General features: G+C 43.2%; 1 protein-coding gene across 4 annotated transcripts in view; it reads right to left on the bottom strand.

The window, feature by feature from the left end:
- The window catches only part of MFSD14B (major facilitator superfamily domain containing 14B), a 463,050-nt gene that overhangs the window by 352,147 nt on the left and 94,715 nt on the right, over window positions 1-16,188 (bottom strand). The window contains exons 1-2 of one of the 4 annotated variants that reach the window (XM_057548334.1): window positions 14,842-14,979; window positions 11,329-11,474 (exon numbers count right to left, since the gene is read on the bottom strand). The exons of 1 other annotated variant lie outside the window; for it this stretch is intronic. In XM_057548334.1, coding sequence (XP_057404317.1) covers window positions 11,329-11,422 — 94 coding nt within the window. In that variant the 5' untranslated portion in view covers window positions 11,423-11,474; window positions 14,842-14,979. Of the gene's footprint in view, window positions 1-11,328; window positions 11,475-14,841; window positions 14,980-16,188 lie in introns of those variants that run through there. 2 more of the 4 variants (XM_057548335.1, XM_057548338.1) reach the window with 2 other exon arrangements.

Here is a 16,188-nt window from a genome sequence, read left to right as displayed (position 1 = left end):
ATCGGATGACCAGCATGAACAAGAAACAGAGACATGTAACTATACCCTGATACAAATGCAAATTTTTCTAGAAAAAATTTCTCCAAGGGAAGGGGGAGAACTGTGTTCCCCCTAATTATAAAGCCATGCTGTTACAATTCAAAGAAACGTCAGATACAGTACAACAGGCATTGGACTGCATCCATGTTGTAGCTAGATATGAAAAAGATAATTTTTCTGAAGCCCCAAATCTCGCTTGCCAGTAAAGGCACATGGGCCCCGCTGCCCCATCGGCCAGGAACCCAACAGAGGACCCTTAAGGGATAGAGGGACTTCTGGGACCCTTATTGGTCTCTACCAAGGGGTGGTGCTTTCACACAGCTCCATCCTTCATGACATGACTAACAGACCTCCCTGTATTGGCAGCTCTGGAGATCGGGGTCCCTAATGACGTAACCTTGGGACAGCCCAAGCACAAGTTAGAAATTTTTGCTCAGGCATTACAGGCTCTTCAGCAGACTGGAGTGACGGGCAGCTGTAACCTCTCCGAATCCTGTACCCTGACCTCTGCCAAGGCCTCTGCCTTAGGGACCTGGCAGATCCCTGGAGCGTGGCCCTCCTCTGGGACAACTGCCCATATACTTCTCTAATTAACCTTGGGACACACATAAAAAACTTTTCTCATGGCTCTCATTGACAACTGGAGCTCAAATTACAGTGCTTCCTGGGAAACCCTCCAATTATAAGCAAGGGCCACACGTTAGATTACAACGCATAATAGTCAGGGGAGTAGAAAGCATTCAACTTCCATTGAATGTCACTACTGAAACAATCTTTATTAAAAATCTTTTAGTGGTGGTAGCCCCTTTGGCCCTACCCTTTCCCGTTACAGCTATGGATGCCTTGATGTACTGCAACGCCATTTGGAACAAACCCAAATTCCTGGTCTTCCTGGTGGAAGCTGAATATTGGGAGCCCATAAGACTGCCACCTAAGACAGTAAATATCTCCCAATAACATGTATGACAGGGGGCTGTGGGATTGCAGCCCAAAATTCAAAATTTATGAAAAGAAGAAGTCATTAAACACACCATTTCTCCTTTTCAATTCCCCCATTTGGCTGCTATTAAAGCCTGCTATTAATGAGTGGCGCCTTAGAAGCAACTACTGAAATATCAATGCTGATCCCCACTAAATAGACTCCCATTTCCAACATTGTCCAGTTAATTAAGGATATCCAAAGGGCTCCAGGGAATTACTTTGCTGTGACAATCTAGCTATTATGTTCTATTCAGTACCAGTTATTGAGGAGTCCCAGCTGCAGTCTACTTTTACTGCAGAAGGCACCCAGTATGTTTTGACCTGTCTGCCTACTGGCTATCTTAACAGCCCAGCTATTGCCCACAGTCTTTGCTGGTAAGACCTGGTGTCCCCTTGCACCGTCTGGCACTATACTGATGTTCTAATCCAGAGCCCCTCAGGAGATTGGTGCACGAGGCCCTAACATGGTTGGTGACCCATCTATAACATACAGGTGGGCTACTGCCCCATAGAAAATTCAAGGGCTGTCCACAACTATTAAATTTCTGGGCATTAACTGATCCTCTAAAAGCCAGGAAATTCCTCTTGCAGCAAACCTCAGCTGTTAACTATTCAGCCCCCCAACACACTATAGCAAGCCCAACTCATCTTACTTAGGTCTCTTCACACTTCGGAGGCAACAAATACCACACTTGTCCATCATTCGTAGACCCATTTATGCAGCCATGTACAAACCCTCCATATTTTACTGGCGAAGAGCTAAACAATAAGCCTTATAGCAGGCACAAAGGTCAATTAGTCAAGCCCTCCCACTGGTTCCCCCTGGCTGCTCCTTCTGGGCTGAGAATGGACTATGTGTCCTGGAGCCTTTGGACTAACACAGCTCCCCCTAGCTGCCTGTGGGCTTCTGGACCAGACGGCTGCTCTCTACACCACTACACCCCCTCAGAACCGATTTGGGAACTGGTTCGTTGGTTTTGGTCTTGGTTTTGTGTGCAATGATGCCAGAATTTGTTTGTGTCTTTTGCGTTTTGGTGTACAAAATGGGAAATACTCCATCTACCCTGAGGGAGAGCCCTTTGGGGCATATACTAGATACATGGGTGAAACATAGCCCTGAGCCTATGACTAAGAAACACATGATATACTATTGTAATAGGGTGCGGACCCAAAATATAGGATCAGAAGGGCGGTAGCCCCTGAATGGCTCACTCAATTTTTATAGGATCTCGCAGTTAGAAGTGTTTTGCAAAACAGCAAGCTGCACCGGCAGCTGTTCCAACTGCCCACCCTCCCCCCATGCCGCCATCATATTCACCACCTCCTCTTACCCCTACCCAGGGGGATCAAATAGAAGTTTCTGTGTTAACCCCCAGAGCACAGGAGCCGGATTTAGTACCACCATCTAAGACTCCACAGGCCACCCAATTTGGACCGGGAGCCACTTCCACAGCAGGGCAATTTCCCTTGTGCTGACAACCTATAAGAGGCCAGGCGACGCCCTTGGACTTGAGGCGTCGATTCTAATTTCCCCACAGGAGCCCCAGGGAACTTTGACAGTGGGGGACGAGTTGATTGTCTCTCCAAGAGATACCACTCCCCAAACCCTCCCTGTTTATCTTAAGAGGCTTGTAAATATTAAACAAAGGGGAAACAAAGTCATCCTAGGAAAAACTTGCCTGTATCTTTGAGATGCAAATGTCCTTTCTGGTCTTCTCAGGAACCCTCATCTCTGCCATCTTTTTAAAATGCATCTTTTTAAAAGAGGGTAAAGTAATTTAGAACTTGACTTATCAAGGATAAATAAAAAATCTAAGTGTCTTTTCTGTAAAAATTCAGCCATCTAGACAAGTGAGTTTGATTTTTTCCATCTCTCAGAAACCTAATTTGAATCCAACCTCTTTTTGTAAACTAATGGGTTTCACGTGGCTGTACCTGACTCCCTGCTGAAATTTGGAAATGACAACTATGACGTCTCTGTATGTTTGTGTCCTTGTATGTGTCTTTGTCTTTGGATAACATTGCTGAGATTGATTTGTGGATGAGCTCTATTTAATTGGCTTAAAGAAAATTGAGCACTTACAAGCCAAACTATTCTAAATACAAGAGAAATTGAGCTAAATGAGCTTCAGGTTCATGTGAACTGGGAAATACTCAGTATTAATTAAGACCTGGTATTAACGTTCGTTTGTTGATCTAATTAATATAGACATGCTGTTAGAGTCATCAACATTAAGTATAATACTTTTATTGTGCCTAGGTTTCATATAAGCTAAATAAAATCTTGTTATATCTATTGCAAATTTGTCAGCAAGGAAATAACTTGATGTGAAGAAACTTTTAAGGAAAGAAAATGCAAATGAAATAAGAGCTTTAGGTGAACTTTTTAAAATACTTATCTTTTAGGAAGGTCTATCTAAAATTAGTCTCTCCAGATATTTGACCACTTGAAAGTCAGAATTGTGCTAAAATAAGTGACAGAAGGTTTATGGAAAGTGGACCCTGAAAAAAAGAGTTCTGTACGTGGTCAAGATTGACTAAGTTTAAAATAAGTTTGAGTAAATAAATCTTAAAAGTAAGCTGGTGCAAAATTTGAATTTCGCTTTTCTCTCTGTTAAGAAGACAAGGTTTCTTAAGATTTTGGACTGCCTTTGATACCAGATTTTAAGTTTTTCTACCTTTTAAGAGATCTGTTCTGTACTTGCCTTTGAAATCTTTTATTGTTCCTTTGGCTAACTGAATAACTATTGTTTCACAGTGACATGTGATCCTATCTGACTGTTTGAAACCCTTTTCTTATTTTTCGGACAAAACTTCCCAAATCAAATTATAATGAAGTTCCTTTGACCTCTAGCTAACTTTGGGGTGCTTCAAAGGGCCCCTGAAACACCCCAAAGAGAGATATTAACTAATTAGGTTGACTTGGTATGTTGAATTACACGGGAAGTGTTGTCAAATAAGCAATAAATCTTCTTAGGTTATATTGTATGCCAAATGATACAGGTATTCTACAGATTATATGGAGTTCCTAAAATTTGGTATGTCCTGGTAAAATGTTACCAGTCAGAATTCTCTTTATTATCTGAAAGTGTTGCATGTCACCGCAGTAACCACGTTACTTTGTCAATTGCATCGTAATCAGATTTAAACGTGCCTTCTTAAGTCTTTCGTCATTGTACACAGTTATGGTGTCACTCTGATGCCTTTCCAAAGTGCTTCCTCTTCAAGAAGATTTATAGAAGGGACCTTTGGATAAATACAAGTTTCTGGTTTTCAAACCATAAGGGTGAACTGGGTAAGAACTTGAATAATTCTAATGGGAAACCTGATGGCTTCATAAAGCTGTTAACAAAAACGATTAGTTGCACATGACTGGGTAAACTGGTGACTATGGTTATAATTTTTATGGTTTCTATCTGAAAAATGACTGTTTTAAATCTGTGTTTTCCAGGTGTAAGCAAAACCCTCCCCTTAAACTAATTATGACTTACAGTAATTTGTTAAATTATACCCTTGTAAGCAGAATTGAAACATTTATCTTTTTCTCTCTACCTGGTTGATCCTGCCAGTAGCGTATGCCTGTCTCAAAGATTAAGCCATGCATGTCTAAGTATGCACTGCTGGTACACTGAAACAGCGGATGGCTCACTAAATCAGTTATGGTACCTCTGGTCGCTCGCCATTGCAACTGGATTACAAGTAGTTATACTGATCATTGTTCTTTGTTTCCAGATTGTTTGCTCTTTGTGTCTCCCTGCTGCACTGTGTCTTTGTTAACGTTACTAGCTGCATTACTTATATCCTGTCTATTTTATAAGATTGGTGTCTCTTACCGTACCCAGTATGTAACCAGGCCTCCAACAATACTTCTATGGCTAAACATCTTGAGGAAACAGATCACATTTATATCACATAAAATAATTGTAATAGTGTGATTCTAGGTATGGGAGGAAGCAACAAGGGAAAATGTCTCCTGGATCATAATTAGATAGAGGATCCAGAGGATCTTTAATTATCAATAGGGCCTCGTCCAAAAACTAGCACCTGGAGTGGCATATCAAGCATTCTCCCCTGACCTGGGATAAGCCTCCCAGCACCGTGGGACAAAATTTGATCCTGAAATGTCTCCCAAATATTGGTCAAAATCCTGACCAAGAGGAGAGGATCTGAGAAATGGAATATTGCCTGACACATCAGTCATTAGCGATTGCAGCCCTCCAACGTGAGCCGGTGAGCCCTGACGAAACTCAGGATATGAGAATATAGGATACGGGCCCCGGGTAGCTGAGGTACATATCCAATGAATGATTTCAGTGAGCCCAGACTCTTGCATCTTCCCATACATAGAAAACTGCTAAATTCCTTAACTTGAGACGCTGCTTCCCAGGCTTGAAGCTCTCAAAATTCCCGTCAAATAGATCATAACTCTCAACTTTTAGGCTGAGAATATTTTTTTAAGGCTACAGGTGTAAAGGAGACACTTTCCAGAGAGGAACAACAACAACAAAAAACAACGTTTGGAACACTGGCACCGATGGTGGACACTCCCGGAAAGTTCCATCTGACGAAGCAATTAGAAGGGCCGTCACCCCTTTTTCCACAAGACTGTGGAATGGACATTGACAGTAGGGAATTGTAACAGGGAGGAGCCAAATCTGACTACACGTTGGATCTGTTTCTTTGACTTTAACCTTTGCCTTCCGCTGCTTTTGTTCACTAGAAGGATACTGTCTGTACATAATGGCCTGCCTCGGGGAACCCTGTTCCTCTGCCTGAATGTTAAACCAAAGTGCCTTTGTTCAGGGAAACATACGGACTCTGTCCACCTGTGGATGGCTGCAATTAAGAAGAAATTAACACATCCCCTCCCTGAGGCTGGCCATTCCAGGGGATATTCGCAAAACTTATGGCCCTTTTACTTTACCTCCTCATCTCCTCCCCATCTCTGTGCTATAAAACAAACTGGCATCCAAACCCCGATAAGACGGTTATTTTGAGACTTTAGTCCGCCATCTTCTCGGTCTGCTGGCTTTCCGAATAAAGTCATATTCCTTGCCTCAACACCTCATCTCCGATTTATTGGCCTGTCGTGCGGCAAGCACAGCAAGCTTGGACTTGGTAACATCTTTACTCAGGACACGGTGTCACAAAATGGGACATTGTTTTCTGTTTGTTTGTTTTGTTTTTGTGTTTTGTGTTTGTTTTTGTTTTGGGCTGCACCACGTGGCTTGTGGGATCTTAGTTCCTCGACCAGAGATCGAACCCACGCTCCCTGCAGTGGAAGCTTGGAGTCCTAAGCAATGGACTACCAGGGAATTCCCATGGGACACTGTTACCTTGCAGTCATGGTCCTCACCTTTGTGAGACAGAGGTAGTAGTGTAGCAGGATTGAGAACGTTGTAAAGTTTAAGATAAAGATTAGGTGGTGAAAGCAGGATTTCACAGGAAGTGAATCTAGTGATACTTGCAGTGAAATGTTGTCAATTCAGAGTTAAGAAGACTGTGGACAATGTGTGGAATTTGCAAATAAACTTCATTTTGTAGAGTCAAATCTGCCAAGGCTTCCACTAAATTTGCAGTTGTGGCTATAACCTTAAGACAACTGAGATAGGCATAAGCAACTGACTCAAGTTGCATGCTATAATAGGCAATAGGCCTATGTTTACTACCATGCTCACATAGTTCCACGGGGCCTGATTATGCCATTCATACACAAATAAAGTAAAAGGTTCTGAATAACCTAAAGTTAATCTATTAGGTAGAGATCTCTTTGCTAACTTAAAAGGGCTAATATATTTTGCCTCCAGTGGAGACCTCACCTTAAAGTTTCCGGATCAACCTGAACCTGATCATTTGGGTAACCCTAAGGCAGGCAGCTCTTGCAGTGCTTGTTTTAGCCTTGTAAAAGCCTGCTTATGTTTATCTTCCCAAGCAAAGGATTCAGGGACTAAATCTTTAATAAGTTCATAGAGTGGAAGAGGTAACAGAGAAAAATTTGGAACCCAGAGCTTGCAATAACCAGCTAAACCTAGAAATCCACAATGCTAGCACTTAGTTGTGAGTCTAGGAAGTTCCTGTATCAGCCTAATTCTCTCTGGAGATAGCTGAATTCCTTCAGTGCTTAGATTATGTCCTAGGTAATGAACAGTGTCTAGAGATAATTGTAATTTTTCCTTTGTGTTCTTTCTCAGCTAACTGTTGCAGCAAATCAATGGAATCTTTTATGCATGCCTTATGGAATCTTTACAGTAGCTGAGTACAGCAGGAGGTTATCTCCACATGGTAAAAAGGTTGATTTCTCAGGGAACTAGAGGGTACTTAAATCTTGGTGAAGTACTTGGGAGAAAAAAGAAGGGGTCCCAGTGAACCCTTGAGGCATAAAAGTGCAGGTATATTGTTGATTGTTCCAAGTAAAGGCATATAGATATTGGCTGTTGGGTCTCCGGGATGCTGAAGAAAGGTGAACAAAGGTCTCCAACAGTAAACCATTCCAAGTCAGTTGAAACTTGTGGCAGAAGGGTGGCTAGGTTTGGAACAACAGGAAAACAGGGAAGAACTATTTTTATTAACAGCTCCCAAGTCCTGGACAAATCGCCATCCTGCCAGGTTTCCAACCAGGCAAGATTGGCATGCTGCAGGGACGAGTACAGGAATGACTACCTCCCGGGAAATTAAGTCTTCTACAATAGGTGTGAGACCTTGTATGACCACAGGCTTTAATAGTTGTTGAGGAAACCTAGGGAGAGGTTTAGCTACACCTATCTGAATCTTTATAGGTTTGCATTCTTTTATTCTTCTGATGTTAACACTGTCAGAAGTAGCCCCCAAATTTGCAGGCATCTCCACCAAATTAGAGAACTTGTGCTGAACTTCCTCTTTTATGTCCAGGACAGATTGTAAGGAACATAAATAATCAGGTTCAGGTTGATCAGGAAACTTTAAGGTGAGATCTCCACTGGAGGCAAAATGTACTGACCCTTTTAAGTTAGAAAAGAGATTTCTACCGAATAGATTAACTGGGGCTATATTGCATAGCAAAAAGGAATCTTGGTTGAGATAAAAATTCTCTCTGAACTTTATTAGGTACTCCCACTATGGAAACATCCTCTTGACTCAGAGGGACCTGTTGTTCTTTGAGGGTGGGATTTAGAGTAGAAAGCACAGCTCTGGTTAGGGCTAGGGCTAGGGTGTTAAAGGGTTAGGTAATTATGTTTACAGTTAGGGTTAGGGTTTAATGTAGATTTCAAAGTAAAACATGAGAGTGGGGTTTAAAGTAGAAAGCATAGCTCCAGTATCAACTAAAATTTGGCAGTTTTTCATCAATTTTCATTCTATTTTCCTCTGGGCTGTTTAAGGTAATTGCTGGTAATAGTTTACCAGAGAACCTCTGGAGTTCTGCCAACTAGGGGAGAGGGTCAAGGGGGGGCCCTCCCTTTGAGACAGATATGAGAGCATTTGTGAAGAGTTTGCATAGCACCTTTGAGGACACCTTTTTGTCCAGTGTCCTCACTGATTACAAATGAAACATCAACTTTGGGTCATCGAATTGATCATGGACCCCTAGGAGGTTGTAATGGGGGAGGCCTAGGTGTTATTTTGTGTCTCTTGCCTTAGAGCTGTTGTAACTGTAAGGCTATGAGCTTGGTGGATTGCTGTTTGTGATCTTGCTCCAAGGTCCTTTCAAAATGCTCAGCTATAGTCAGGAGTTCAGTCAGGCCTACCGCCTCCCAGCCTATTTTCTGCCCTTTTATCAATCCACTAATCTCAGAAGATAATCCATTTACAAAGAGGGCAGTTAAAGTAGGCTGAGTGGCCTTTTTATTGCTTGCAACCCCAAATGCTGTAAAAAGAGAGCCTACAAACTGGCTCGAAAGTCTTCCACAGACTCACCCCTCTTTGGTTTGTATGAGTGAATAACAGGCCAATCATTATTAGGCCAATTAATAATAGACCAAGTGTGAGCAGGGAAGATTTTAGGAATAGCTTATAAAAGGTTAGTCGTTATTCTGCAAGCCTTTTTAGGTTGAGGATCTTGAATATCATCCTAGGGATTATGTCATTTTGCTTCCCGCGTCCATTCTGGGGCTTCCCCCAGTCCTACCAACATGTGTACAAGTGGATAAAGATCTAGCAGTTTGGGGACATAGGCCGTGACAGTGACTCTAATAAATTCTTCAAAAAATGTTGGGGGTTCCTCCCTAGGTTTAGAGAATTCTTTGACTATAGCTCTCAGTTCAGTCTTTGACCAAGGGGTAAAGGACACCTGAGGGGGCTCACCTGCAACCTCAGCTAGTTTTACTTTAAATGGCAATTGTTAAATATTCTCTTGGGAATAGAAAAGTATTTCAGACAGAAAATGAGTAAACAAGAGTACTCAGGTGAAAAAGGAAAGGGGGGGGGACAGTAGGAGTTAAATCTGCAGTCACATCCGTCCTATGGTCTTTTGTTTCAGGTACCTTTTGTCTCTTTAATTTTTCATTAGCTTTTTGTTCTAAGTCTCTAAACGAAGCTATTTTGGAATCTTGAAACCTTCTGTAAACTTTTACATACCAATTAAAGCAGGCATCTCATTCTCCCTGTCCAATTTGGGAACCCTTGCTCTCTAGTGTTTTCCTTAAATGAACAATCTTGTCTAACTGGAACATTCCCCACAATGACCACTGTAATTCTAGATCAATATTAGTATAATTTTGCCATCTTTCTAAATATCTACAGCCTCCAGGACCATAGTTCTCAAATATAAAATAAGCAGGTGTGCCAAAAGCTGGCATTCTCAACTCTTTGGTGATAAAGGATCTCATTTCCTTAGCTAGCCTTTGTCAACCCAAAAGAACACACAAAAGAACTGCGCCTTAATATATCAGCAGTAACAAAGAGATGTTACTATGTCCTGGCCAAAACAAGGCCTGGTATGCACCACCACCAATTCCCAGGGATCCCTGGACTGAGGAAAAAGATCCAACCAGCAAATCCCAAGGAGTGGGGACTGCAAACTGATGCCTAACAAAATGGAGAACTATAGCCGCCACCAACAGTTCCAAGCATGGAAACTGAGGGCTGATGCCAAACAGATGGGGACGTGCAGACTACACTGCCAGCAGTGCCCAATGTGGAGTCGAGGGAACAAAATTAGGGGCTAGGGTTTACCACTCAAAAATATACTGGCAATAACCAAGAGATGTTACTGTGTCCTGGGAATTTCCCTCTGAAAGGCTAGGGGTTTGGCCTCAGGGAGAATCCTCTACCAGCCAAACTGACCTGCCCTGTAAAGGAAAGCCAGTTAGATTGCGAGCACAAACTCAATCAAAGAGAATGGAGCTCAAACCAAGAGGAGCTTACCAACAACCTTCAGGAATGGCAAGAAAGACAGTGAACTCAAAGGAGTTGTGGGCACCACACCTGTTTCTCCTTGTCCCAAATGTTATCAGAAATTTGCTTCAGATCCCATCACTGCCACCAATATATTTATCTCTTTCTTTTTAAAAAGATAAGCAATTAATCATAAAATCATCCTGGTAGCAGGAGGAATCATAAGAGTGGATTTTAGAAAAGTGCACATACATATTTTTATACAGAACATTTCTGGAGGGATACATATTCAACTGTTAGTGGCCACCTCTGAATGCCACCAATGTATTAAAAAACAAGATTTAACTGAGTAAATTTGAAGATTTACTTTGAATTTTGAATAAATTGGCTTTATTAAACGATTCATGAATCAGGCAGCATCTCATCTGACAGAAAGGGAGATACTTCAACGGGTTACACAACATGGAAGGCTTTTTGTTTTTTGGCCACGCCACATGGCATGTGGAAATCTTAGTTCCCCGACCAGGGATCGAACCCATGCCCCGTGCATTGGAGGAGCAGAGTCTTAGCCCCTGGACCACCAGGGAAGTCCCAGAAGGCTTTTAAAGTAAAGAGGGTGGGACAAGGAAAGAAAGTCATCATCAAGGGAAAAAATGAAAGTTCACTGGAGGAAAGTGAAACTTCAGGTGACAATGGCTTCTCATTGGCTGAACTGTGGAATTTTCTATTAGCTCTTTCTATTTTCTATTTCTTGTTGCTGGCCAGGAAGGAAGTCTTCACTCCTCCAGCTGGGGTAGTAAAGTGGTTGCGCTTCCTGTTTGGGGTCAGTAAATGACCTCTTCCTCTTGGGGTAATTGATGATGAGTGACACGGCATGAGAGCTCCCTCTACGGGCCTTCCAGACTCCAATTCTAGTTGAGGTTTCCTTTTGTTAACACTCACAGCATGTTTTATTGGCAGGAGGATTCACAATGAGGGAGAAAAGGCCACAAGACTCACCATAAAGAAGGCTCAGAAATTCCTGGGTGGGTCCAAGGGAGGCAGAAGGTGGCTGTGGGGTCAGCTGGTGGCCACAATGATCACGTGGTTCCATCTGATGGGTTTGCAGCTCGATGTGGAATAGTGAATAAAAGGGTCAGTTCATCCTATCAGAGAAACATGAAACTGAGATAGGCTTCCCACTGCTGGAAGCATCATGAGCCTTCAGAAAAGAACAGAGAACATGTCTAAAGGGTTTGGGAACATCAGAGTCATATCTCCTCAGAGTGGGACTCCCCAGGCTCTCCAGGTCTCAGTCCCCAACTCTCCCTCAGGGACAAAGCCTCCCCACCTCTGTCCTTGTCAGCTCACTGATCCCTAGAGGTCCTGCCTATCCCTGAGGACTTAGATTTCCACGGAGACAGGTTGGTTGAGACCTAGTGATACAGTTGACCAGCCTGAAACGCAACAGTTCCCACCACCCTGGGGCAGTTGGGCTCAGGGACACGTGGCTCTGGACCCCATGTGGAGGGTGTCCTTGCACGTCAGCTGTGCCCCAGAAGAGCCAGTAACCCCTGTAGCTGTCCAACTGATTCTCAGGGTATTTTCCTGGGAGAGCCCTTGGTCATCTGACCTCCTATCCAGGAAGCCCCGTGACTTTCTGACTGCTGCCTGTCACGCCAACAACACACCTGTGAAGGTTCTGCTCTGCATGGCCATCTGTCCACCAGGCCCCCCCTTCTAGGGACCCAGATGCTAGGACCACACAAATGCTGAAGGAGTGTCCACCTGCCTAAGGTACAGACACCCTTGTATCCATCTGCATGATTTCTACTGGGAATCAACAACATTTATGGGGATTCTTTGGCCCTAAAGAACAGACCAACCTGATAGGAGCAATGCAATGATTCACAATTACCAGGGTCAATGCACATATACAGGGGCCCATAGCCCCAGATGCCCCACTCACAATTCACATGGGTGTCCCATACGTACCCACCGATGCCCAAATATTCTTGCTTCATACATACATACATCCAAACACGCACAACAGTGGTGTGCTGGTAAGTGCTAAAAAACTCTCTGAGAAAGGTGGGAAAGACTTCACTTATGCTATCTACATGGTATAAATATTCCCAGCATGACCAATTGCAAGCTACCCACTTGCCATCACTGAACACAGAGCTGGGAAGAGATATGCACCATTGACTATCCCAAGATAGTATGAACCAGTTCCAGCACATCCCATACCTTTTCCTATGAATTTGTGCACACAATCCACTTACACCCCAAGTAGAACCCTCAACCCCCACCACAGATATATAACCAAAAGGATACCACATATACATATGTGTTTGTACATATACATATATATATATATCCTGAACACACACGTACATTTCTACCCTCACCCTGAATAAATACACAAACAGACCACCTCTTACTACCTAAATTTTTACAGACGAAACCTTACTCACCCTGAATATTCACATTCCACTCTCACAACTATATATACACACACAACATGGGCCTGAAAACAAACATGTGCAACCAATATGCCATCCAGATGTACACACTGAGTACCTAAACACACAGGCTCACCAAGTACACAACTGTCTCATGGGCAACCCAAAAAAGACCCATATGCAGTTCCACAGCCCTAAAATACATATACTCCAGGATTCCTGCATACACACATAACCTACACCGTCTACTGGTTTCCAAACACACAAACCAAACTCTCACATCCCCCAGAATACATACCCCAGAAGCCCCAGGAACTCAAAAACACACACAGCCACAAATAACCTATACTTATTAAATACAGCTGACCCTTGAACAGCTTGGGGGTTAGGGCGCCAACCCTCCATGCAGTGGTTCTGCATCCATGGATCGTGTAGTAGTCCTGTAGTATGTACTGGAAAAAAAAATCCACTATAAGTGGACCCGTGTGGTTCAAACGTGTGTTGTTCAAGGGTCAACTGTACATATAAGTCCACCTCACTAATACTGAGAACACACATACAAGCAACACCACTAAATTCTTCAGGCATTACATTTTGAAATAGACACAAAGAGGACTCTAAGCCTCCTGATATACTCACAAATCAAAAACACACACACCCACAAACTACTCATGACTATACACCCCAAATGCTCAGACACACTCAAAACAGAAAAACACCGACAACCTCTGCAGTCTTACTAATATACATACACAATTCTCACACACCTATGGACACACACATGCAAATATTCCCAAGCCCTGAACATACAGATCCCCTCCCAAACACTATACATTATGCTACCTCTCCAAAATACAAGCTCCCCACCACTACCCCAACATATAAACTGTATATGTGTGTGGGGGTGTTTATATATATATATATATTTCTACCCTCACCCTGAATATATAGATAGACCACCTCTTACTCCTACCAAACACATGTATAAACACCCTAGCATTCTCCAAAGAAATACACTTTGAATACTCCTAACAACTCCATACCTTATGAACAAACTTTGATAATGCATGAACCTGATGACGGACACACACACAGATTAGAATACACAAGTAAGATACATGCAAGTATCTCCAGCAAACCATTTATGAAACAACTTCCGTATATCAAATTATCCCTAGCTATTAGGAGCCAGCTCACACATATGCAAATACTAACAAATACCCGTATCACATATTTCTAATATATAGAAATGCAATTGTCCAACTTCCCTGTAGAAACATAGAACCCCACCTCTTTATCAGATACACATATACTCACTTCCCAAAATACATACGCTTAAGAGGCTCCTACTGAAAATTACAAATGCACAGCCTCAGCAAATATTCCTCCAAGTGGCCATGCCCCTTGAATACACACACAAACTCATTTAACACATAACTCTCCACAAGTCCCAAATGCAACCACAATTACCCAGAACACTACAAATATGCAATAATATCACCCTATATGCCCTTTGTTCCAAATACACATACAGTACCACACTACTGGCATATACATAACCCCACATTCCCAACCTCTCACACAGAATTAACTCTGCCATCTTGCAGAATACAGAATCATACAAACACAACATACCTACATATACAACATCCACCAGTCCCAGAAAATAGTCACAGACTTGCCCTCTACACATCCAAATATACATAGACAGCTCCTGAAAATGCACACACACAAACGCCCCATAACCATACAACATGCCCTGAATACACAAATGATCATCCTACATTCCCCAAATATACAAAATAAACAGACTGGACACCCAAAGTAATATACACCACTACTTACCCCCCACCGTAGGCCCCGCAATCACTGAACCCTTCATGCAGCCGGCTCCCCAGTGGTGCCAATAACCCTGGGGTAAACCCCTCACAGGACTCCAGCTCTATGGGGGCGTGAATCCACATTGTGGGGAGTCTCCTTACATGGACAAGGGCACAAATAACCCACAGGGTGAACAACAGCGCAGAGCGGTGACACCTGAGGGGTGAAAAGTCCCCGTACCCCTTACCTCAGGGTTCCTGGAATTGACTCCAGAGGCGGCCATGACAGGCCCCGCCCCCGCCGGACAGCCGTTGGGGCCCCAACCTCCGCGCTCGCGCATGCGCTCCTGTCTTCTGGAGCCGAGCCAACTGCCCCAACAGCCGCCAGGAGCTGTTGGAGGACGGCGGTCCGCGTGCCTGAGAGCCCCGCCCCAGTGGGCGTGCGCAGGCGTGCGCGCGCTGGGCACGCGGGGATCTGTTCCAGGAGGTCTCTGCAGGAGAGGAGAGAAATGCAGGGTCGGGCACGCTACGCAGCATCTCTGGCGACGCTCCTCGCCGGGAACCTTCGTGACAGTGTCTTCTTAAAACCAGCTCTTGTGAGATGTGCACTCGTGATTTTTCTATTGCACACGTGAAACCCATGCACTTAGCTACAAAGAGTTCTGGAGAGCTCCGCTCTAAGCACAGTAGCCTCAAATTGGGGCAAGTGCTTTCATGCCCTTTGGACTGCAGTTCCTTGGTTCTTGTTTATGCCTTTCAAAAAACAGTAGGTCCTTTTTCCTAGCAAGCCTGAAGTTTCCGCTAAAGAACAATTCTAGCAAAGAATTCAGACCTGGGAAACACTCTTAAGATACTGTCTCCTGACTCCGTTCCTAGAGTTTTTCCAAACGCATTTACTCTACTAGAATATTTTTTCTCAGTGTATTTAATACATGGAGGTTTTTCAATAAATGTTGATTCACAGGTGTTTCCTTTGTATGGTTTTTTGTTTTTGTTTTTAAAATAACTTTGAGAGAGAGTGGACAATCTGGGCCAATTTCAACACAGCAGGTAGTATGGGAACAATTTTCCTTTCCCTCCCTCCTTTTTTGTAGTATCTTGCAGACTTTCAGTTGGCATTAAAAACAACAACAACAAAAATAGTAGCAGGATCAACTTACTGACCTGACTTTGTAATGCTTCCCAAAGAAACTTCAATCATCAGATCCTCTTTCTGGTCAATTGCAAGATTAGAGCATTTCTCACTCAACAGGATGCCTCTGAAGACCCCTCACGTCTAACAGCACTAAGCGCCTCCAAGTGCACAGACTTGAAAACTCCACAAGACACAAACATGGTATCTCTTCGTTTCTTTAACGTTTCGTGATTGAGTGGAAGATGAAATGTCTTCTGAGGCTTGTGATGCATGTCCAGAATTATTTTTTCTCAGTAGTCAATGCCTGCCCGCAGCCTCTGTGCAGGAATAGTCAGAGATCATGATCCAAAGGACTTTTAGATACTCCCTTCTGTGACTGGTCTTCCCAATTACATTTGGGCTAATTTGATTATCTCTGTCTCTGGGGTGTAGGATTTTGAAGTATTACAAAAGTGATTGC

This window comes from Balaenoptera acutorostrata, chromosome 6 (assembly GCF_949987535.1).
Source record: "Balaenoptera acutorostrata chromosome 6, mBalAcu1.1, whole genome shotgun sequence".
NCBI lineage: Eukaryota > Metazoa > Chordata > Mammalia > Artiodactyla > Balaenopteridae > Balaenoptera > Balaenoptera acutorostrata.
Note: the sequence above shows the minus strand (reverse complement) of the source record. Positions and strands in the feature narration are given on the sequence as shown.